The sequence below is a fragment of the Pogoniulus pusillus genome, chromosome 25 (assembly GCF_015220805.1).
Source record: "Pogoniulus pusillus isolate bPogPus1 chromosome 25, bPogPus1.pri, whole genome shotgun sequence".
NCBI classification, from domain to species: Eukaryota; Metazoa; Chordata; class Aves; order Piciformes; family Lybiidae; genus Pogoniulus; species Pogoniulus pusillus.
The window spans coordinates 20,709,553-20,732,500 of NC_087288.1; the positions used below are offsets into that span (position 1 = coordinate 20,709,553).

Consider the following 22,948-nt stretch of genomic DNA (forward strand, 5'->3'; position numbering starts at 1 on the left):
GGGGTGAGTTACTCCAGACCATAGCACCTGAAGAGGGTCCCCATGGTGGGGAAAGCAACTGGTCAGGGTCACCTTGGCACTGGAGAGCAAGTCAGGTCCCATGGTGGGGCAAATGCCCAGCATTTGATACAATCATAGAATCGTTTTGGTTAGAGAAGACCTCTAAGATCCCTGAGTCCAACTGTCAATCTCACCATCATGGCCACAAAACTATACCCCAAAGTCCACGTTTCCTGAATTACCTTCAAGGGATGGTGACTCCACCACCTCCCTGGGCAGCCTGTTCCAATGCCTGACCACTCTTGCAGCAAAGACCTTTTTCCTCACATCCAACCTAAACCTCCCCTGGCACAATTTCAGGCCATTTGCTTTCATTCTGTCACCTGATACTAGGGAGAAGAGACCAACTCCCAGTTTACTCCAGCCTGCTTTCAGGGAGTTTTGAGAGCAATGAAGGCTCGTCTCAGCCTTATTCTCCAGGCTAAATAATCCCACTTCCCTCACCTGCTCCTCCTAAGACTTACTCTCTAGACCCTTCACCGTCTTCCCTGCCCTTCCCTGGACATGCTTCAGCACCCCAATGTCTTTCTCGTACTCAGGGTCTCAAAACTGAAGGCAGTATTCAAGCTGTGGCCTCGCCAGTGCTGAGTAGAGCGGCATGAGTTCCCTGCTCCTGCTGGCCACACTATTCCCGATCCAGGCCAGGATGCTGCTGGCTGCCTTGGCCCCTGGGGTACACTGATGGCTCATGCTCGGCCACATCTCCTGGTGCGTTTCCGCCAGGCAGCTTTTCAGCCACTGCCCCAAACCTGCGGCACTGCCGGGGGTTGTTCTGACCCCGGTGTGGGTGCTGCAGGAGCCGGTACCGCCTGTGGAGCTGTGCTGGCTGCAGTGCCGGGCCGTGAGAGCGCAGCCCGAGGGCGCGGGCGGCAGAGCAGCGGCAGAGGCGCCGGCAGAGGCGCCGGGAGGAGCCGGTTACCGCTCCACAGCCCTTCTCTGTTACAGAGCTCATTTCTCCTCAGGGCTGTTCGCGGGATACCCGTTCTTCAGCGCGGGCCGCGGAACCGGCCACCCCGACTACGGGAACGGGTGGCGAAAGGCCTTGCCCGGGCTGCCGTGGCCGGGCCCAGGCACCGTCCCGTGGGCGGCAGGAGCCCTCGCACCGTGCCGGGCGCCCGCCGCCCTGAGCCCCGCGCCGCTCCCCGCCGCCTCCTGATACCCTCCGGCGAACCGGAACGTTCCAGGCACCGCCAGGCGCACCCAATCGGCACCCGAGCGACAGAGCCGGCCGGTTGCTGAAGTGCGAGTGGGAGCTCGGTGCTCGGCTAGTGCTGCCGCAGGCGGCGGGGAGCAGCGCGGCGTGGCCGCTGTGCAGCGCGGAGCGGCTCCGCGGGGGTAGCGGCGCCAGCTGGGGCGGCGATGGCGGAGCCTGCGGAGAAGCTGTACCGGGCGGAGTACGCCAAGAGCGGCCGCGCTTCGTGCAAGAAGTGCGGCGAGAGCATCGCCAAGGACTCGCTGCGCCTGGCCCTCATGGTGCAGGTACCGCGTGGCGAGGCCTGGGCTGGGGCTGGCCGCTCGGCTTGGCAGCCGCCGCGGCGGCGGTGCGGGCAGCTCTGCCGGGCCGGAGACCCCCTGCCTGTGCCCGCCGCGTTGTTTCGGAGCTGTTCAGCCCGTCCTCTTTCCACTGCCGCAGCTGCGGGGGCAGGGGCAGCCTATTTTTAGCAGAAGTGCCGTCGCCTGCCGTTCACTGCGATCTCCTCGGCACCTCTGCCTGCCGCCCTCCGCCGTGCGGTCTGGGGGGTGCTGGTCCCCAGGGGGCTGTCGGTGGGCTTCAAAGGTGTCTGAAGGGGCAGCGGTGCAGAGTTCACCGTTAAGTGCATTAGCCGCGGATTGTGCAGGAGGAGGGCTCGGCTCAGGCGCTCAGGGAGGCTCTTTGTTGTCACCCGGCGGGCAGAGAGCGGGGAGACTGGCGGCGGGAGGCAAGCCCTGTGGCTGGGCTTTGCCGTGCCCTGGGGACCGACTGTCACCCGCGGGGTTCCGCATCGAGGCAGAGGAGTCTGCGTTTGGGGCGTGTTTTGCATGCGAGACAGAAACCGAGAGAGGCAAAAGACGCTGCGGGTGGTGAGCACCCCCAGCTTCCCCGCCCAGCACCCGGAGCTGCCGCAGGGCTGGTGGCTAGGCTGGGGCTGGCAGCAGCCGGGCGGTGTTTCCCGGGACACTGCGGGCACGGAACGGGCAGCTGGACCGCAGTCAGCCGAACGCGAAGGCGTTTTCTGCAGCCAGCTCTCCTGGAATTGTTTGTCTTTTAGGGAAGAGGCTCGCAAGGTCATGGAGTGGGCCCCGCCTGGTGTTGGAGGGCTGGAAATTGTCCGCAGAGCTGTGCTTGTGTTCTGCGCGGCCTGAGTCTGCCCCCGGCTCCGGGGGGCTGGGGAGAGAGAAGTCCCTCTGCGCAGGGGAGCCCAACGCTGCTTTCTCGGGAGACTCTGGGGGGGTTGCTCGGGGAAGGGCGAGGAGTTGCCATCCCGGGCTGGGACCTTGGCGTGTCTTCAGCAAGGGGGCTGAAGGGGTGGTGCAGGCGGGAGCAGGCTGGATATGGGTGTGTGGCGGTGTCCTGGGAAAGGCAGCGAAGGTTTGCCCGTTTGTTTATGGAAAAGCAGCAAGGACGCGGGGTGCGAACGCCGGAGCAGCGCTCTGCAAAGCCCAGAAGTCGTTTCTGGAGAACGCGCTCGGCTTGTGCCCGGGGACACCGTGCAGAGAGGCTGCGGGAGGACGGGCGGCTGGCACTGCCCCGGGGGATGCCTGGCTGCCGGGGCAGGGCTGGCAGGTCTGCCTGGGCTGGAAGCGGGGGCTTAGGAGCCTGTGGGCCCTCAGCATACCTTAGCGCAGGGACGGTGTTACTTTTGCAGGGGTGGGTTTATTCAGTGATCTCCTGAGGGCCCGTGGAGGGAACAGCTCTGACCATGGCATCTCTCACAGAGCAGCTGCCTTTGAGCCATCCATCTCCCCAGAACTGCTGGTCTTGCATCACCCGTTTGTGATTTCAGTTCTTTCTTTATTTCTGATTTTTGTCTTCTCACAACGTCTCGAATTTGCTTGATCTCTTATGCAAAGGGCTCACTCTCCCCACTGCCAGGTTTTGTGCCAACACAACACTTGTCACTCGCTGCTGCAGAGCATCCCCCCCTGCAAAAGCCCAGAGCACCCAAGCCTCTTGTTCCCTCTTGGGCAAACCCCCTGCAGAGCAGCCTCAGTGCTGCCTTCAGTGCACCGAGGTCTTTGACAGATTGTGCAGAAGAAATTAAAGGGAAGCCCAAACCAGAATGTTAGCTGGGCTCTGAATGACAGTGAGATGCTCGGTGCTTGGCACAGGGTGAGCACTCAGCCCCTGCAGAATCAGCAGGTTCAACTTTTGCTTCCAGCTGGAACTAAGCAGTTTCTCTTATCTGCACATGCAACGTGAAAGTGAATTGATCTCTCCTTTTCCCATAGTTTGTTTGGGAAACTGTGTCCTAGAGATAGGTGAGCAGAAAGAAGTTGTGTCAACAAGGTCTGGCTTGCCTGGAGGTTCGTTTTGCACACAGAGAGGAGTCACACTGTGGGTGCACAGCTCCATGTAGCAGAGATCTGCTGCTGGTTGCATGGCTGTCTTGTGGATTGTGGCAGCAGTGTGCCCTTCATGCATCCCAGTACCTTGTGATCCCACAGCTTTTGTGTCAGGGACAGAGTCATGAGGAGTTCTTCAGGGCCCAGAGGTCAAGAGTGACCAACGTTTGGTGCCTGATAGGTTGAGAGCAACCCCAGAGTGGCTGCTGTGTGGCTGTAGTGCTGTGAGTGTAACCAGGTAATGCAAATCCTGGCTTATGGAAAGCATCTAGCTGGGAATTCAGATGTCCTCTTACAGCTTTGGTTGATGGTTAGTTTTAATTGGGGCTCCCAGCTCTCCTTGTCTCACTCTGGTCTTTGAAGCCCTTTCCTCCTCCTTTCTCTTCATGCACAAAATGCTGTTGTTCTCAGCTTGGATATCTTCCTCCTGTTGATGAGTGACACATAAAATGCTTTCCTAGGTTGTTAATTCTGGATCAGCAGTAGCAGTAATTTCGCAGTGGTGAATGTTATTAGTCCAGCATTTGTTTGTGTGCATTACTTGCAGCTAAACCACTGTACAGTTATTTTGTGTGCTAGGAAATTAGAATAACACCAGGTTGGTACTTCACATGTGAGTCATAAACAAGCAGAGCCCTTCCATGGCAAAGCAGGTGCAAGGCAGGGCACCCTGGAGCTGCACTTCAGGGAGGACCTGATTGATGTGAAGGACCTAGAGAACAAGTGTTACGAGGAGCAGCTGAGGGAACTGGGGTTGTTTAGTCTGGAGAAGAGGAGGCTAAGGAGAGACCTCAATGCTCTCTACAACTACTTGAAAACAAGCTGGAGTGAGGTGGGGGTTGGTCTCTTCTCCCTAGATTCAGGGAATAGAAGGAAATGGTCTGAAGTTGTGCTGGGGAGGTTTAGGGTGGAGATGAGGAAAATTGTCTTTCCTGTGGGCATGGTCAGGCATTGGAACAGGCTGCCCAGGGAAGTGATGGAATCACCATCCCTGGAGGTGGTCGAGAAACATGTGGACATGACACTGTGGTGCATGGTTTAGTGGCTGTGATGGTTGTAGGTTGACAGTTGCACTCAGTTTTAGAGGTCTCTTCCAACCAAAACATTTCTGTAATGCTATGACACTTCAGTCCTGACGCAGGACTTTCACTGGGCTCTTGCCTTTCCCTTGCATTTTGTGTCTGCCTCCTGCAGCCTCCTCAGGAAGAAATTCCCTCAGCCCACAGTCCTTGGAGCTGCACCTCCTGTCTCGTGCCTGGAAGCAGGCTCTCGGGCACGGGCAGTTTGCTTGAGACGTGGCTCTGAAGCAGATGTGCACTGTGCTTGGGCTCCTGCAGCGCAAGGGCCGCAGCCTCTCACGCTCCAGCTGCCTCGGAGGAGGTTGTGGCAGATGAACAGAATCATGTTACTTTTTCCACAACCTCTACTTCACTTTGCTTATGGCCGCAGATGGCCTGAGTCTCACAGGGCAGAAACCTCTCATCGTCTGCTCAGGGTTGATAGAGCCATGCTGAGGCTATGACCTTCTTGTTTGAGTAAAGCAGATGGGCTAAGCAAGCAGCAGGGCGATGAACTGGTTAAGCTAGGTAAGTGCTCCTTTCGTGGCTGTGCCCTTTGGGACCTCTTTCCAGCAGCTTGTCTGTCATATGAGATGATCTTCTTAGACTTTGTCCTAAATAGCATCCATCTCTTAATTTGAGAGAAAAAAAATACTGAAAAGAGCAAAAACCCCAAGAAATCACTTCTATTTACCCAGGTACTCCTTTTTATCCTCATTTTGGTTGGTTGGGGTTTTTTTGGGAGTGGGGTGTTGGTTTTGTTTCCCCTTGATTCTGTCTGAGTTACTTCATCTTGCCTAATGTGCTTTCTTCCCAGTCACCCATGTTTGATGGCAGAATCCCTCATTGGCACCACTACAGCTGCTTCTGGAAGCGGGCTCGAGTCGTGTCCCACGCAGACATCGACGGCTTCCCCGAGCTCCGGTGGGAAGATCAGGAGAAAATCAAGAAAGCTATTGAAACTGGAGGCCCTGGAGGAGGTAAGCAGAGGCCTCCAAATGCATAGAGGTTCACCTGGAACTGTGCTCCTTCCTTTTGGGCTGTTATTGTGGTTATGTGATTGCCACGTCCTTTCAGCTAGTGGTACTGGAAGTTGTGGTGTCTCTGCATCCAGTACTAGGCAGTATGATCCAGCATGTTAGGTCACCAAGGGCAAAATCCAAGTCAGTTGCAGATGCATTGTGAAATGCAGCAGGATTGGTGTGTTTTAATTTGAGTTATTGGTGTGGTTTAATTTGAGTTATTTAATACTGTATCTAACAAATGCTGTTGCAGGATGTTGGTTTAATGATACCTTCACCGCAGCGCACAAAAATTGCCACACCATGAGCTAGTGAGTCAGGGGAGCAAGTAAGTGGAATGCAGAGCAGACTAAATTTGCTGCATCTCTGTGTAAACCAAGGGTGCTGAGCAGTTTTAGATTGAGGTCTGCCTGTTGAAATGTAGTAATAAGAAATAAAAGGGAGCTGGCAGTGGGGAGGAGGAGTTCTGCTTTGAAGCAGAGCTATTTGTCACTCTGCTAACAGTCAGTTCTTTAACAAGATCTCCCTTTCGGGAAAGAAGTAGAAAGGGTTAGCTCAGAGCACCTTTAAAAGTGTCTTGCATTTTTGGAATAAGCAATCCTGTACAGTTGCTACTCTTTCTGTGTTGAAAGTGCTTTTCAGTGTGGACTGCTTATCTTGCTCTGTGTTCAAATTCTTGACAGATGAGATGCTGGAATGCAGAGTTTTATTAACCCAGGCTGCTAACAATCTGGGACAGAGAATGAGAAAATAAAGGAATGCCTTTTAAAGCCAAACTCTGTATTTGCTTTGGTCTCTAGGAAAAGGAGGGGAACAAGAAGGAGGTGGCAAGGCTGAGAAGAGCCTCAATGATTTTGCTGCAGAATATGCCAAGTCTAACAGAAGTACTTGCAAAGGCTGTGAACAGAAAATAGAAAAGGTTATAAAGCTTTTCTTAGTTCTCCATCTCTTGTCTTTCCTCCCACCAATTCCAGTTCTAGCAGTGACTTCTACAATTGCTTCCTGTCTGTCCCGCATGTGGAGAGCACTTGCAGAGCCTGTATTTCTGTGTCTGAGGAGCAGTTGTGTCCTGGACAGCTGACAGTAAAGGCATCCCTCGGGCATTGTAGTGTGGACTTCAAACCTGCCAATGCTTCCTTTCACTTGGGTCTTAGAGCAGGGTGGAGCACCACTCACCAGCATTTCTGTGGCAAAAGTGCCAGCACTAAGTGCAGCTTCTGCTGCCTGTTGCAGCACTACAAAGGTGTTGGCTTCTTTCTCCACCTCATCTAGGCCATTTCTGCTTGTGTGCAGTGTGTCTGTATTATGGCCTCAAGCTGTGCCAGGGGAGGTTTAGGTTGGATATTAGGAAGAATTTATTTACTGAAAGAGTGGTCAGGCATTGGAAGTTGTGCTGGGGCAGGTCTAGGCTGGATGTTAGGAGGAAGTTGTTGGCAGAGAGAGTGATTGGCATTGGAGTGGGCTGCCCAGAGAGGTGGTGGAGTCCCTATCCCTGGAGGTGTTCAGGAAACCTGTGGATGTGGTGGTGTTGGGTTGATGGTTGGACTTAGAGGGCATTTCCAATCTTAATGATTCTATGAGTCTATTACCTCTGTGAAAGTGAACAACATCAGTGATGCAGCTGTTTTGGTGCTCTGCTTTAAAAGACAGTTGGCAAAATGAAACTGTCAGCCTCTGACAGATGTGAATAGATTTGCCAGTTGGGTATCAAGTGCTGGTATGCTTGCACCTGCAGAAACATTGGTGATGGTTGTGGAGACATTTCTTTGTTGGAGCACTCTAAAAGCACCTGAGCCTACTACTTGGTTGGGTGTCTGAAAAGTTTTTTGTGGTAAGATGGGATGAGGCCATATTGGCAGTGACACTTGAGTGGTAGAAACATAAAGTTCATTTTTAGAGTTGCCTGCATGAGGTGAGTTTACTTGTTCAAGCTTACTGGGAGTTGGAGTGAAGCCTATAGGATTACTGATGTTGACTGCTTTTTTCAACAGAAAATTACCTCAAAAGCTGAGTTTTCACAGCCTAGAAAGAGCATTGAGGAAAGCAGAAGTGCAGTGAAAGGGCTTCAACTGAAGTTGCAGTCTTTGACAGAGGCACTGTTGCTGTTTTACAGGTGTAGAGCATCACGAAGCATCGTATTGCTAACTCCTTAACATCCTACTCTTTCCAGAGTGGCCTAATGATTGCTTTTGTGTCGTTTTAACTTGCCTCAGGGCCAGATCCGAATTTCCAAGAAGATGGTGCATCCTGAGAAGCCACAGCTGGGAATGATAGATAACTGGTACCACTCGGACTGCTTCGTGAGCTGCCGAGCAGAGCTGGGCTTCCTCCCGGCCTATGGGGCCACCCAGCTCCTGGGCTTCAGCATCTTGAAAGCTGAGGATAAAGAAACCCTGAAGAAGCAGCTCCCAGCCACCAAGAGTGAAGGGTAAGTGGGCAACATAAGAAACGGTGTTGTCAAGAGGGGAGCCATTGCTTGCCTTCAGTATGTACTAAACGTTTAGTGGCATTGCTGCTCTGTTGAAAGAACATTGGTTGTAGGAGTGTTTGGTCCTTCTGTGACCTTAGGCCCATCACAGCAGGCATTTCCCAGCTCTGGCAGCATGCAGTCCACATGCTCTCTGTGGCTGCCTGGAGAAAATGCAGGCACTGCTAGCAGCTGTGGCTTGGAGAACTGCTGTAGGCCTTTCAGGCATAGAATAATGCATGCTTAGTACAAATGGGCACTGGGTTCTGTGCCTACTCGTGTGCTGCTCTTAGCAGTCATGGTTCCTCTGCTGTAACCACCTGTTAGAGAAGTTATTTGACATCTCTTATCTGTGAGCTGCTGATCTGTGACAGGCACCTAGTCTACTAATGGTGCTTACTGGCCACACAGTGCTTACACTTGGATGCTTTTGTTTGCTAAATCCCTGTGGTGCCTCTGAAATTTCCTTACCTTGCATGGAAACTTTACTGGAGGCTCTTGGCAGAACTTGTACTGACAGATAAGTGCTTCCAGGTGACTTGCTAGCTTTGGTCAGTCTTTCTCTGTTGGTGAAGGCTTTTGTTAGAAGTCACTTTGCCTAGAGCCATGCTTCATAATGCAAGTCAGTGTTGCACTGTCCCCATGAAGTAAGGAACAAGAAGGTCCTACAAGTAGGAGAGATGTTATTGTAAACCATGGGGTTTCTCTGTGGGTGCTGTAGGCTGTATTCAGCTTTAGTTTTGCAAGGATTCACTGTGAAACTGTCCAGTGAGGGTGATGTTTGGTTCAGAGGAGCTGTAGCCATATCAAATTTTCAGTCTTTATTAATGTGGATGTAAAACTCAATGTGAGCTGGCAATGTGCAGCCCAGAAGACAAACTGTCCTGGGCAGCATCAAAAGAAGTGTGACCAGCAGCTCAAGGGAGGGGATTCTTCCCTTTTTACTTTGATCTCATGAGACCCCACCTGGAGTGCGGTGTCTGGTTCTAGGGCCCACAGCACAAGAAGGATGTGGAACCGTTTGAGAGGATCCAGGGGACAGCCACAAAGATGATCAGAGGGCCAAAGCACTTCTCCTGTGGGGACAGGCTGCAAAAGTTTGGGAGAAGAGGAAGCTCAAGGGAGACCTTAGAGTGGTCTTCCAGTATGTGAAGGTGGTCTACAAGAAAGCTGGGGAGGGACTTTTTGCAAGGGCTTGTTGTGGCAGGATGAAGGGCAATGGCTTTAAGAGGAGAGATTTAGACTGGCTGTTAGGAAGAAATTCTTTCCAGTGAGAGTGGTGAGACACTGGAACAGGTTGCCCAGGGAGGTTGTGGGTGCCCCTTCTCTGGAGGAGTTCAAAACCAGGTTGGACAGGGCCTTGAGCAACCTGATGTAGTGGGAGGTGTCCCTGCACATGGCAGGGGAGTTGGAACTAGATGACCTGTAAGATGCCTTCCAACCCAAACTATTCTGTGATTCTGTGAATATTGGTTCTCCAGATAAGTGGCTGATGGACAAAGCTTTGCATGTGTATAAATGTTCTTCACAGAGAGAAGTTCTTTTCACAGAGAAAAGTTCTTCCCAGAGAGTCATTTGCCATTGGAATGGGCTGCCCAGGGAGGTGGTGGAGTTGCCATCCCTGGAAGTGTTGAAGCAAAGCCTGGATGAGGCATTTAGTGCCATGGTCTGGTTGACTGGCCAGGGCTGGGTGCTAGGTTGGCCTGGATGATCTTAGAGGTCTCTTCCAACCTGGTTGATTCTATGATTCTACATCATCCTCTGCCACAGGTAACAAAGCAGAGCAAGCCTAAACTGATCTGTGTGTCATTAAGAAGTAGAAACTTCCACACTTCCTTGGCTATCAAGCAGTTGCTCCAGAAGCATTCAGCAGTCGTGTGGGTGCTTACGTGGAGAGGGTCCTGCAGTGCTCCTGTTGGAGGCTGCTCAGGTTCTCTGTTGCTGACCTCACACAGCTGGACCACTGGAGGCTGAGATGAGCTGTCCAGCAGCCTGCCACCTTCCATGCAGGCAGAGGTAAAAGGCATCCATGCATCCAGAGCAAAAATGCCTCTGGATGTCTTGGGGGTTGTGAAGCACAGTGATGCACTTTCAACTTTTCAAGCAGTCCTTTGCTTTTGGTGCTTTCTTTGTGCTTTGTGTGCTCCATTTTGTCCTAGAACAGTGTGAGTTTAACAGGGTTATCTGTAGGGCTTTTTCCCATATCTTCAGCAGAGCTCTAGAGATTTGACTGTCTTAAGTGTTTCTCTTGTCTGCCATGGCTCTGCTTTTCTGGGCCACTTCTGGGATGCTATGCAAAATATGAAGGCTTTGCAAAGATAGGCCACAAAGTACTTTGCCAAGTCACTCTGTAAATAAAATCCTAGAATTACAGTGGGTAAAAAGCTGAGGCTGGTGATGTAGGGTAATGTGAAGCAGGATCTAGTGCCAGAAGTCCCCTCCAGGTGGGGAATCTGCTCTCCTCAGACCCCACTTGGAGTACTGTGTACAGTTCTGGAGCCCCCAACACAAGAGTGACATGGAACTGTTGGAGCCAGTCCAGAGGAGGCCACCAAGATGCTCAGAGGGCTGCAGCAGCTCTGCCATGAGGCCAGGCTGAGGGAGCTGGGGCTCTGCAGTCTGGAGAAGAGAAGGATTCAAGGAGACCTTATAGTGGCCTTCCAGTATCTGAAGGGGACCTACAGGAAGGCTGGGGAGGGACTATTGACAAGATCTTGTAATGACAGGAGGAGGGGGAATGGGTTTGAACTGGCAGAGGGGAGATTTAGACTGGATGTTAGGAGAAGTTCTTTGCAGTGAGGGTGGTGAGACACTGGCACAGGTTGCCCAGGGAGGTTGTGGCTGCTTCCTCCCTGGAGGTGTTCAAGGCCAGGTTGGATGAGGCTTGAGCAACCTGCCCTAGTGGGAGGTGTCCCTGCCTACGGTGGGGGTTTGGAGCAGGATGATCCTTGAGGTCCCTTCCAACCCAGACCATTCTATGTTTGTGTGAAATGCAGCAGGACATTTCATCTTCCCTGCCTTCTAAGCACTGTGTGAACAAGCCCCTCAACCATGCCAGCAGTGTGCCCAGGTGGCCAAGAGAGCCAATGGCATCCTGGGCTGCCTCAGGAGCAGTGTGGCCAGCAGGACAAGGGAGGTTCTTCTGCCCCTGTACTCAGCACTGCTCAGGCCACACCTTGAGTGCTGTGTCCAGTTCTGGGCTCCTCAATTCAAGAGAGATGTTGAGGTGCTGGAAGGTGTCCAGAGAAGGGCAACAAAGCTGGTGAGGGGCCTGGAACACAAACCCTATGAGGGAGCTGGGGGTGTGCAGCCTGCAGAAGAGGAGGCTCAGGGCAGAGCTCATTGCTGTCTACAACTACCTGAAGGGAGGCTGTAGCCAGGTGGGGTTGGTCTCTTCTGCCAGGCAACCAGCAACAGAAGAAGGGGACACAGCCTCAAGCTGTGCCAGGGCAGGTCTAGGCTGGGTGTTAGGAGGAAGTTGTTGGCAGAGAGTGATTGGCATTGGAATGGGCTGCCCAGGGAGGTGGTGGAGTCACTGTCCCTGGAGGTGTTGAAGCCAAGCCTGGCTGAGGCACTTAGTGCCATGGTCTGGTTGCCTGGCTAGGGCTGGGTGCTAGGTTGGACTGGGTGAGCTTGGAGGTCTCTTCCAGCCTGGTTGATTCTATGATAAATATTTGGAGCTGCTGAGTCAGCTGAAAGACACCCCAGCATTTTAACCTCACCAGATTTGGAGAGATATGCTTCTCTTCAGTGGTTCTTAGCTATGCCTTTGCTGAACTCATGCAGGTGCAGACAAACATGCCTGAAAATGCTGCAGTATTTTCTGTGCCCTTAGAATCATTGAATTATTTTGGTTGGAAAAGACCTCTAAGACCATCGAGTCCAACCATCAACCTAACACCACCATGGCCATGAAACCTTGTCCCAGAGTGCCGTGTCCACGTTTCTTGAATACCTCTAGGGGTGGTGAATCTGCAACCTCCCTGGGCAGCCTGTTCCAGTGACCACGCATTCAGTAAAGAATATTTTCCTTATACCTAACCTTAAACCTCCCATGGCACAATTTCAGGCCCTTTCCTCTTGTTCTATCACCTGATACTGGGGAGAAGAGACTGACCCCTACCTCACTGTGACTCCTGATCTTCTGCCAAACCATACAGTTATCTTTAGGTGCACCTGGCCTTGAGGCAGCTCACGTTGCTGAGCCAAGTACATGTCTCTAATCTAGCACAAAGGAATTTGGGAAGTGGGTTTGCCTGCCAAAACTGAGGATATTCAAGCCTCTGCAGATAGTGGCTGTCAGCAAACCAAGTTCTGGTAACGCCTGGGCAGGCATTTGAATAACTTCATTTCCTATCTGTGCTTTGTTTTGCTTCTCTCTATTAGAAAGAGTCCTGGTTTTCCTGCCTAGGGTATTTCTTGGCCATTTTGAGGCTAGACACTTCCCACATCCCAGCCCAGACTCCTCACAAAGAGTCTTAGTAAACTCTAATGCTTGAAGGAAAGTGTGACTCAAAAAAAGACTTCCACAAGTTACATAGACTGAAAAGTGACTGTTTTTAGGAAAGATACCAGGAAACAATATGTCCATTTTCTTCCTCTTACTCCATAATTTAACAGCTGAGGAAGGCAACATAAAGTGTCATAATTAAACTGCTCTTGGAGGGCCAGCAACACAAAAAAAAACCCCAAAACACCCCATGGTCTGGTTTAGGCACAGCAGAATATGGAGACTAAGATGCTGAATTTAGTGTCACAAAACATCATCAGAGTCATAGACTGGTTTAGGATCTGTTGTGAAGGGGTTTGTCTGGGTTTTGGGGGGAAGAAATATGAGGCTGAATTTAAAAGGGTTTAAATAATTTAATATTATATACACAAGGAATTCCCCTCCCTTCCCCAAACTGTATACAGCTGCCCCACACAGGTTCTCTGTATGTGGTTGGGAAATTATATTACAGCAATCAGGAATTTAGCAGAGATTGTGGAGAGGTTTGGATAGAGTCTGCAGCATGGAAGTGCCACTGGTAGAATTACTGAGAGTCTAATGCTGCTCGAATCAAGGTTGCTCAGTTACTCACTGGCTGGGGTCAGTCTCGGTGAGCCCAAATATGTGCGGCACAGCCACGTTGTTGACCCTCGTGGGTCTGAATAGTTCAGTTCAAGGATTATTGGGGTGCGCTGTCTGAAGGCTCCACGGGCATGGTCAAGCTGGGAACAATGGGCTGGGAGCAGCAGCTGGCCAGGAGCACCTTGGTCAGCTCCCTGGGCTGGTGCAAAGTGCCGTGGGTCAGAATCATGCAGTGGCAGTGGTCCCAAAAGCGGCAAAGCGGCTAGGAGCGGTGGGTGGAGGAGAGGAGAGAGGAGAGGGGTGGCAGGAACACTGAAGTGTCCCTTTTTATGAGGTATGACCTCGAGATTGATGGCCACAATTCTGTCCAATGAGGGTCTGGCAGCAGGCCAAAACATACCAAATAAGGTGAAATCCATGGGTCCAGTACCCCCAAATATGGAGAGGGCTCAGGTGAATCCCCACCCTAGGCGGTGAGCTTACATAACATGCTTACTTCAACCTTCAAGCAGGCCAGGCCAGACTCGAAGGCACCAGGCTTATTGTGCTCCTTTGTCCCCCTTGACTTGATTTCCCCAGGTTTGGGCAGGGTAACACCTTTCGGGGGGACAACATGTCTGGGCATGAATAGATTTGTAAACACAGTCATTTGGGGCCTGTATGTGACCCTCCACCACAGGATCACAGGACATTAGGGGTTGGAAGGGACCCAAGGAGACCATCCAGTCCAGCCCCCCTGCCAGAGCACCCTTTGGAGTGGATCAGGTCTGCATATTGGGCCTTCTGTTCCCTTCAGAAGGGAGTCTCCTATGACAATAGCTCAACTCTTTTTTTTGATGCAAGATGTTTGTGTGGAGGGCTTGGGCTGCTTTAATTTTGGGAACTCCTCCAAGCCTTATGGTTCACCTTCCTGGCTGGCCAGTTGGACCTGCAGGACATCAAACCTGCTCTGCAAAGGCACCTGGGGAGCACAGTTAGTAACTGAAGTTACACTCCCACCACTGCAGGTGGGAATTTGTTGCCACAGCCCCTCGATGATTTGGTAGGGGGAGTTCAGAGGGTGGGAGATGGACAAGGCAGGAGTTTCTTTACTGCCTTGACCATGGACTTGCCTCCCCTCCCTCTTTTCCTTTGAGTTACGAGCTTCAATCTGACAGGAGGTGGATACAGGGGGTACCTGACCCTTAGTGTCTGATAATGGGTAATGCTGTCTCTCCATTGGGGCTGCCAGAGCCTGGCACCACCTGTCTATCTCATCTTCTGCTTCTCTGAGTTTTCTAAGCCTATGAACTTCATCCTTCAATCTTTCAGCTTTATCCTTCAGCTGTGCTGCACTTCTGAGTAGGAAATCTACCTGTCCACAGCATATACAATTGCCTGGCAGAGAGGAGAGACTGTGGCACACTGCAGCCTGTGGGCTGTGTCTTAGCCTATTTCATCTTCCACCTGTGTTTGCATTTCCATCTTAGCTGGCACCAGGAGCCTGCCCTTCTTCTGCCGGGTGGAGACCACTATGCTTACCTACTATGGTGATGCAGTTCTAGGCCAGCAGGTTAGGGGTTGGGTTGTGTGGCCTTTGGTTTTCCCCACCCCTCAGGCACTGCTCCCTTGGTCGCTAAGCTCGCCTTGGAATGAGGAGCTGGGCCACTGAGCCCTTTAAATTCCATGTGGTCCCCTGGCAACACCCCCCAGACCCGGCACTGTGTGAGCAGGTGTGCTGAGGACAGCTCTCGACGGTTCTGCCCTTTCCCTGGGCTTCTTCTGCCCACAGAAAGCCCCCAAGAAGCCCGGTGTGCTAGTTTGAGGCTAGCTAGAATGTTTTGGTGAGGAGGACTGGATTACAGGCTGTGGAAGGAACACAAGGCTGATGTCTACTGCACTCATAGGCTTGCTGAGAGGTACAAAAATTAAAATCCAAACATAGATAACCACTACTGCTGGGTGAGCTGCATCTCTTTCTAGCCTCACCCTCCGTTTCTTTAATTATTTGGGTTCCTAACCCCATGGCCAAACCTCCATTCTTCCTTGGGACTGGGGTAAGGTTGAGAGGGGCAGGGGGGAAGGTCAAGGGGCCAGTTGGGAGTCCCTCCTGGGGACTCAGGTTTCTGGGAGGGCTGCTGTGTGTCTGTATTGCCTTTTACCTTGTCTGTTTCTGTCTACAACCCCCCACGCTGCGGAAATCACCCAGACTAGACTCAGCCAGCTCTGGAAATGGAATGAAGCTTTGTATTCATAGCTTAGCACAACAGACAAGCAGATAGTTACAGGATATACAGTTGTAGACTGAAGAGGTACCTGGCCAGGCTGGATGGGTGGGCAGAGGCCAATGGGATGAGACTGAACAAGGCCAAGTGCAGGGTTCTGCACTTTGGCCACAACAACCCCAAGCAGCACTACAGACCATGGCACTAAGTGCCTCAGCCAGGCTTTGCTTCAACACCTCCCTGGGCAGCCCATTCCAATGCCAATCACTCTCTCTGCCAACAACTTCCTCCTAACATCCAGCCTAGACCTGCCCTGGCACAGCTTGAGGCTGTGTCCCCTTGTTCTGTTGCTGGTTGCCTGGCAGCAGAGCCCAACCCCACCTGGCTACAGCCTCCCTTCAGGTAGTTGTAGACAGCTGTGCTAGTTTGAAGCAAGCTGGAATGTTTTGGTAACAGAACTAGATAACAGGCAGTGAAATGAAAACAATTGATGTCAACTTCTCTCACAGTCACGCTGAGAACTCTGGGAAGAAGAAGTAAACTTTCTCCATTTTGTCTTCCCTTCTGCCTTTGCCTTCAGACCTGGTCACATCTCATTAACCCTGCTCCTACTAACCTTGCTCCCTAACCTCTTGGCTGCACCTCTCTTCTTCCTGAGAACTGGAGTAAGGTTGAGAGGGGCCGGGGGAGGTGTTGGGGTGGTTTGAAAGCCCCTCCTGGGGACTCAGGTTTCTGGGAGGGGAGTTGTGCTTTTGTATTGTTTATCCTTTGTATATTTCTGTATATAATTGTATATAATTGTATATATTGTAAATAGCTGCTTGTAAATTTTGCTAGCTGTAAATAAATTGCTTCATCTATATTCCCAGGGTCCGTCTGAGTTAGCTGGGGCAAATACAAAGTGTGGGGGGGTGGGTAAGAGCCCAAACCATCACATTTTTTAATTGGCGCCCAACGTGGGGCTAGATATTTTTGAGTTGCTGAAGCAACTCCTTCTGCAGCCTTCTGCCTAATGCACATCTTGAGCAGGCTGAGAAAGACAAATTACTCATTGCCAGTAAGATTTTGGCTATTTAAACAGCTAAGCTAAATAAGAATCCTCTTCCTTCTGCCCAGCGTGGGGTTTCGTATGTTTATTTAAAGGCATATCCAGAGCTTTATTTTCAGATGAAGTAGCTGAATGCTGTTCATAGCTATAAAGATACCAGAGAAAAATATTTCCAGGCTGTCACAGCTTTTTTTTTCCTGTGGCCAAATTACCAGATACCTCCTGTCAGTGTGAAGGAGTCAAGAACTGGCTGGAGGTCTTTTCCAATCTGCTTAATTCTATGATTCTGTGATGAGAGGATGGCAGAGCCCAGAGAGTGGTGCTGAATGGTGCCACATCCAGCTGGCAGCTGGCACTAGTGGTGTTCCCCAAGGATCAGTGCTGAGCCCAGTCCTGTTCAACATCTTTATTGATGATCTGGACGAGGGAATTGAGTCCAGCATCAGTAAGTTTGTAGATGACACCAAGCTAGGAGCAGCTGTGGAGCTGTTGGAGGGTAGGAGAGCCCTGCAGAGGGACCTGGCCAGGCTAGATGGGTGGGCAGAGGCCAATGGGATGAGATTGAACAAGGCCAAGTGCAGGGTTCTGCACTTTGGCCACAACAACCCCAAGCAGCACTACAGGCTGGGGCCAGAGTGTCTGGAGTGCAGCCAGGCAGAAAGGGACAGCAAGATTGAGGAGACGCTCAGCAAGTTTTCTGATGACACTAAGCTGTGTGGTGTGGTTGATAAGACTGAAGGATGAGATGTCATCCAGAGGAGCCTGGACATGCTAGAGAGGTGGGCCTAGAAGAACAATACCAGGTTCAATAAGGCAAAGTGCAGGGTCCTGCACCTAGGTCAGGGTAATCCTAGATATCAGTCCAGGATGGCAGATGATCAGATTGAGAGCAGCCCTGCAGAAAAGGACTTGCAGGTACTGGTGGATGGCAAGCTGGCCATGAGCCATCAATGGGCACTTGCAGCCCAGAAGGACAGTTGGATCTTGGGCTGCATCAAAAGAGGTATGACCAGCAGACTGAGAGAGGTGAGGTGATACTGCCTCTGCACTCTGGTGAGACCTCACCTGGAATACTGTGTGCAGCTCGAGGACCCCGACACAGGTTGATATCTGAAGGGTACCTACAGGAAAGTTGGGAAAGGGTTTAGAAGGGCCTGTAGTGATAGGATGAGGAGCAAGGGTTTGAAAGTAGAGCGGGAGGAGATTTAGGTTGGACATAAGGAAGAAGTTCTTCACAGCAAGGGTGGTGAAATACTGGCACAGGTTTCCAGAGGTGTGCTGGCGGCCCCATCCCTGGAGGAATGCAAAGTCAGCCTTGATGGGGCTCCCAGCAGTCTGATCTACTGGGAGATGTCGCTGCTCACTGCAGGGGGCTTGGACAAGGTGACCTTTGAGTGTCCCTTCTACCCAGCGCGTTCTGTGATGGGGGAAGGTGCTCAAGAGGCTTTCCTTGCCGGCTGTGCGCACGCAGTGCTGCTGAAAGCTGAGCAGCTGTGCAGCCTGCCTGTGCTCTGTTTGACTGACTTGATTTAGAAAATGAAGAAGTTTGCTTTTTAATGTTTGCTCTGCATTTCTTTTCTGGTAACCTTTTTCTAGACATCGAGGGAGCTGAAGGTGGCAGGAGCTGTTGCACCGTGCGTGTTGCTGGACGCCAGAGGGCCCTGCGTCTCGGAGAACGTGAGTTGCTGCTGTGGATAAGACTCGAATGAGGAACTAAACAGTGGTGCAGAGCTTCTGTCTAGTCCTCCAGCTCAGATAGATGTCAGGATTGTCAAGGAGAGGAACAGTTTGGAAACATTCCAAGGGAAGCACAGTCTCTTCTGGAAGGAGCTCTTTTCCCATCCTGCTGCCATTTAATGGTATGGCCTTCGGTAACTCCATCCACAGCCGAGAAGTAAGAACTGTAGAATCACAGAGTAGGCTGATTTGGAAGGGACCTCCAAAGGTCATCTGGTCCCACCCCCTCTGCAGTAAGCAGGGGCATTCTCAACTAGATCAGGTTGCCCAGAGCCCTGTCGAGCCTCGCCATGAATACCTCCAGGGATGGGGCCTCCAGCACACCTCTGGAAACCTGTTTCAGTATTTCACCACCCTCACTGTGAAGAACTTCCTTATGTCCATCCTAAATCTCCCCCTGCTCTACTTTCAAACCATTGTTACTCATCCTGTCACTGCAGGCCTTTGTAAGCAGTCTCTGTCCAAGGAAGAGGGCCTGAAGTAACCTGTACCTCTGAGCAGAATTTAATACAAGCTTGCCTTACAGAACCAGAGAATGGTGTGGCTTGGAAGGGACCTCTGGAGATCATCTAGTTCAAGCCCCCTGCCCACGCAGGTTCACCTAGATCAGGTTGCCTAGCATTACAAAGCCTCCAGAGAAGGAGACTCTGCAACCTCTCTGGGCAGCTCTTCCAGTGCTCCACTACCCTCAAAAGCGAAGAAGTTTATCCTCAGGTTTAAATGAAACATGAGCAAGTCCTACCTGAGTCTTCTCCAGGCTGAGGAGTGCCAGGTCTCTCAGGCTCTCCTCATAAGAGAGACTGAGACATAAGAGAGACACTTCAGTGTCCCCTGATCATCTTTATGGCCTTCTGCTGGACTCTCTCCAGTAATTCTCTGCCTCCCTTGAACTGGGGAGCCCAGAACTGGACCCTAAATACCGTTGGCCTTCTGGGTCGTGAGTGCGCATTGCTGTCTCACGACGAATCTGTCCACCAGCACTCCCACATCTTTCTCCACAGAGCAGCTTTGCAGCAGGGCATCCCCTCGCCTTTTCTGGTGCAGGTTATTCCTGCCCAGGTGCAGGACTCTACACTTTACTGAGCTTCTCGAGGTTCCCCCCTGCCCAGCTCTGCAGGCCTGGCTGAGTGGCAGCAGTGCCTAATGGGGTGTCGTCACCAAACCTGCTGAGGGACCACTCTGTGCCTCCACCCAGGTTATTGGTGGAAGTACTGAACAAGACTGCTTACGGTGCAGCTGCTAGGTACAAAAGTGCTGCTTTCTCTTCTATTCTCTGCAGGAGCTTGGAATTGGAGGAACATCTCAATGGAAAATGTGTAGTCTGGATCCCAGCACAACTTTGGCCATTTACTTTGAAGTAGTAAATCAGGTCAGTTCTGCCCCCTTTGTTGGTTTTGGTCATCTGTTTTACACTCCAAACGTCTTGTTTTCTACAGGGACAAAACAAATGCACTGGCAACTGGTTGTGTTGTGTCAAACAAGGAATCTCAGAGGTTGTTTTCCTAAACTGCCTGCTCGTTTGGTTCTGTACAAAACCTGTGTTCTTTCCTTGTCTTCTTTGAATTTTTTTCTTTAACAAAGAGCAAATTGTCTTCTTCCCAGTAGGTACTGGATGAATTCCTTCCAATTCCTGGAGAATTTGTCCTCCAAATTGTAATGACTTGGTGGCTTAGAAGTACCTTTTGCCTGGAGGAATCATAGAATGATTTGGGTGGAAGGGGTCTTAAAGATCATTTACTTCTAACTCCCTTGCCAAGGGCAGGGACACCTCCCACTGGACCAGATTGCTCAAGGCCCTGTCCAACATGGCCTTGAACACTTCCAAGGAGGGGGCATCCACAACTTCCCTGAGAAACCTGTGCCAGTGTCTCACCACCCTCAGTGGAAAGAATTTATTCCTAATATCCAGTCTGAGTCTCCCCTCTTTCAGCTTACATCCATTTCCTCTTTTCTTATCACTACAAGCTCTTGAAAAAAGTCCCTTCCCAGTCCTCAACAGTTTGATGATGTCTTTCTTGTGTTGGGGGCCCCAGAACTGGATACAGTACTCCAGATGAGATCTTGTGAGAGCACAGTAGAGGAGCAGAGTCACCTCCCTCGTCCTGCTGGGCACACTTCTTTTGATGCAGCCCAGGACACAGGTGGCCTTCTGGGCTGCAAGCACAGGAGTTTCTGAGCATATGGCAGCAAAAAACTAGGAAGGGTGCCCCAGAGGAACTTCAGTGTGTGTAAGTCTCTTCTCCCTTGTGTGCACTTGCTCCTTTTGGGAATAGGACGGTCATCTTGGGGACAAACCTCCTATTGGCATTCTTATGTTGACTGCAAGAGGTGACAAGTTGTTGCCATCCTTTAAGGAACACATCCAATACTAAATCTGCCCAGTACCCCTGATGCTGTGGGCTGCTGGAAAACCACTTACAGCCATGGCTGTCTTCTCTGGTCCAACTCTAGCTTGTGCTTGTGCTGTGCTTGCTGAGTGGCTGCCCTGGCCTGCTCCTCAGTGCAGAGTCAGGGCAAAGCCAGCCTGTTCTGAAGGCTTGCCTTGTTTTGCTTGCAGCACAACGCACCTCAGGGAGGCAGAGGGGCAGTGCAGTTTGTGACTCAGTATCAACACTCCAGTACGCAGAAACGCATTTGTGTCACCACCATAGCCAGAAAGTGAGTGTCTCACACTGGGGCTGGGGCAGGATTCTGGTCTCTGCTGGGGCTTTTCTGGCTTTTACTGCCATGCATTCATTGTAGAGTGTTTTGGCAGAGGGAGGATGAATCTGGTTTGGGTTTTCACAGAATGGTAAGGGGTTGGAAGTGGTCTCTGAAGGTCATGTAGTACAACCCTCCTACTAGGGCAAGATCACCTAGAATAAATCACACATGAACAGGGCAGGTGGTTTCGAAATGCCTCTGGAAATGGAGACTCCACAGCCTCTCTGGGCAGCCTGTTCCAGTACTCTGCCACCTTCAAAGGGAAGAGTTTTTTCCTTCTGTTCCCATGGAGCCTTCTGTGTTCCAGTTTGTGTTCACTGCCCTTTTTCCTGTCCCTGAACACCACTGAGAAGACACTCTGGGTATCTGGCCCTTTAGATATTGATCAGCATGAACGAGATGCTTCCTCAGTCTCTTCTTCAGCCTACACAGCCCCAGTTCTCTCAGCCTCTCCTTGTAAGGTAGATGCTTCAGTCCCCTCAGCATTTTAGTGGCTCTCAGATGACTGTGTCCAGCAGTTCCTTGTCCTTCTTGAACTCGGGAGCCTAGATTTGGATGAAGTATTTCAGAGGCCTTACCAGGCCAGAGCAGAGGAGGAGTTTTGCTGAGGAATGCACATAGCACTAACTCTTTACTAACCCTCTAGCTGGGCAGATGCACAGAGTCAGCTCCAGCATACAGAAGCTGTGTTTGACCAGGAAGCAGCTGCTGTGCTGATGGCACGACTGGGAGTGCACAGAGCTGAGTCTGAGGAGGGACCTCATGTTCTGCGGTGGTTGGACAGACAGCTGATCAGACTGGTAAGACCAACAGGCTGCAGACTTGAGCTTTAGTAAACCTGGCCTTTGAAAAAGGGAAGCAGTGTTCTTTTCCCAGGCCGACCTGCTTCATTTATGCTCTGATCAGAGCTGTTGCACACAGCACCTCCAGAGCTGCTGTGAGCAGCAAATCTGGGAGGGGGCAGGTAGACATCCTTCACGCTGGAAGAAGTGAGAGTGAAACACAGGCTAATGGGTGGGTAGGGGCCTCTGGCCAGCTTTAAAGTCAGTCTGTCTGTCTGTCTTTCTGTCTGTCTTTCTTGACTGGGCTGGATCACCTGGTTGCCCTGCACGTGCTGAGTATTTGCACTCAAGATGATCTTCTCCATGACCTTCCTTGGCACCAAGATGAGACTGACACAGGGCTAGTATCAAATAAAGATCTGAGCAGCAGAGCACAATAATTTCACCACCCTTGCTGTGCAGTCAAAGTGCTAAACCCACTGATGCTTCTGATTTGCAGTGGGCAGCTGGTGAGGTGTCAGGCTGCTGCTGCTCTGGAGGGGAGCAAGTTGCTGCAGAAGTGGCTCAGGGAATGGCAGAATGGTTTGGGTTGGAAAGCATCTCCAATAGTCATCCAGTCCAACCCTCCCTCCAGTAAGCAGGGTCAGCCTCAGCTAGATCAGGTGGCCCAAAGCCCTGCCAGGCTTCACCTTGAATATCTGCAGGGATGGAGCCTCAACTACTTCCCTGGGCAACCTGCTCCACACCCTCACGGCGCAGAACTTTTCCCTACCATCCAATCTCAGTCTGCTCTGCTCTGCTTTGCAGCCTTTGTCCCTTGTCCTGTCACTGCAGGCCTTTGTAAACAATCTTTCTGCATCCTTCTTGTAGACCCTCTTCAGGTACTGGAGGGCTGCTGTTAGCTCTCCCCGGAGCCTTCTCTTCTCCTGGCTGACTAACCCCAGCTCCCTCAGCCTGTCAGAGCACACAGAGCAGCTGAAGTGCAGTGCAGTATCCCTGAATTAATGGTGAAACCTTTGGGCAGTGCTAGAAATAGTTTCCTTCATTCTTAGATCATTTCACACCTCTGTGAAGCTGAGTGAAGAGATCAGAACATCTTCCTCATTCCACTAGGACACAGCAATGAGTCACTTACAGAGCCTGTAGAGTGTGTGCTGCTTGTTGTTGTCACGTTCATGTCTTGGGGGCTTTGCTTGAAAACAACCAAAAGATCATTCCTTAACAAAAGCCCCAAAGCAAAACCCAGCCAACCA

At 51.4% G+C, this 22,948-nt stretch overlaps 1 protein-coding gene across 2 annotated transcripts; it reads left to right on the forward strand.

Annotated features, from left to right (window-relative positions):
* The first annotated feature begins 1,341 nt into the window (after nucleotides 1-1,341).
* On the forward strand, nucleotides 1,342-21,750 carry LOC135186716 (poly [ADP-ribose] polymerase 1-like). 2 transcript variants are annotated; one of them, XM_064164696.1, is made up of 5 exons: nucleotides 1,342-1,539; nucleotides 18,082-18,150; nucleotides 19,490-19,579; nucleotides 20,768-20,868; nucleotides 21,560-21,750. In XM_064164696.1, the coding sequence occupies exons 1-5, from the start codon at nucleotides 1,420-1,422 to the stop codon at nucleotides 21,744-21,746; spliced, it is 567 nt and encodes a 188-aa protein (XP_064020766.1). In that variant the 5' UTR covers nucleotides 1,342-1,419; the 3' UTR covers nucleotides 21,747-21,750. The 2 variants fall into 2 exon arrangements, with proteins under 2 accessions (XP_064020766.1, XP_064020765.1); XM_064164695.1 differs by lacking the exons at nucleotides 19,490-19,579; nucleotides 20,768-20,868; nucleotides 21,560-21,750 and adding exons at nucleotides 5,479-5,641; nucleotides 6,484-6,602; nucleotides 7,897-8,111 and having other exon boundaries at nucleotides 18,070-18,142.
* The last annotated feature ends 1,198 nt before the right edge of the window (nucleotides 21,751-22,948 follow it).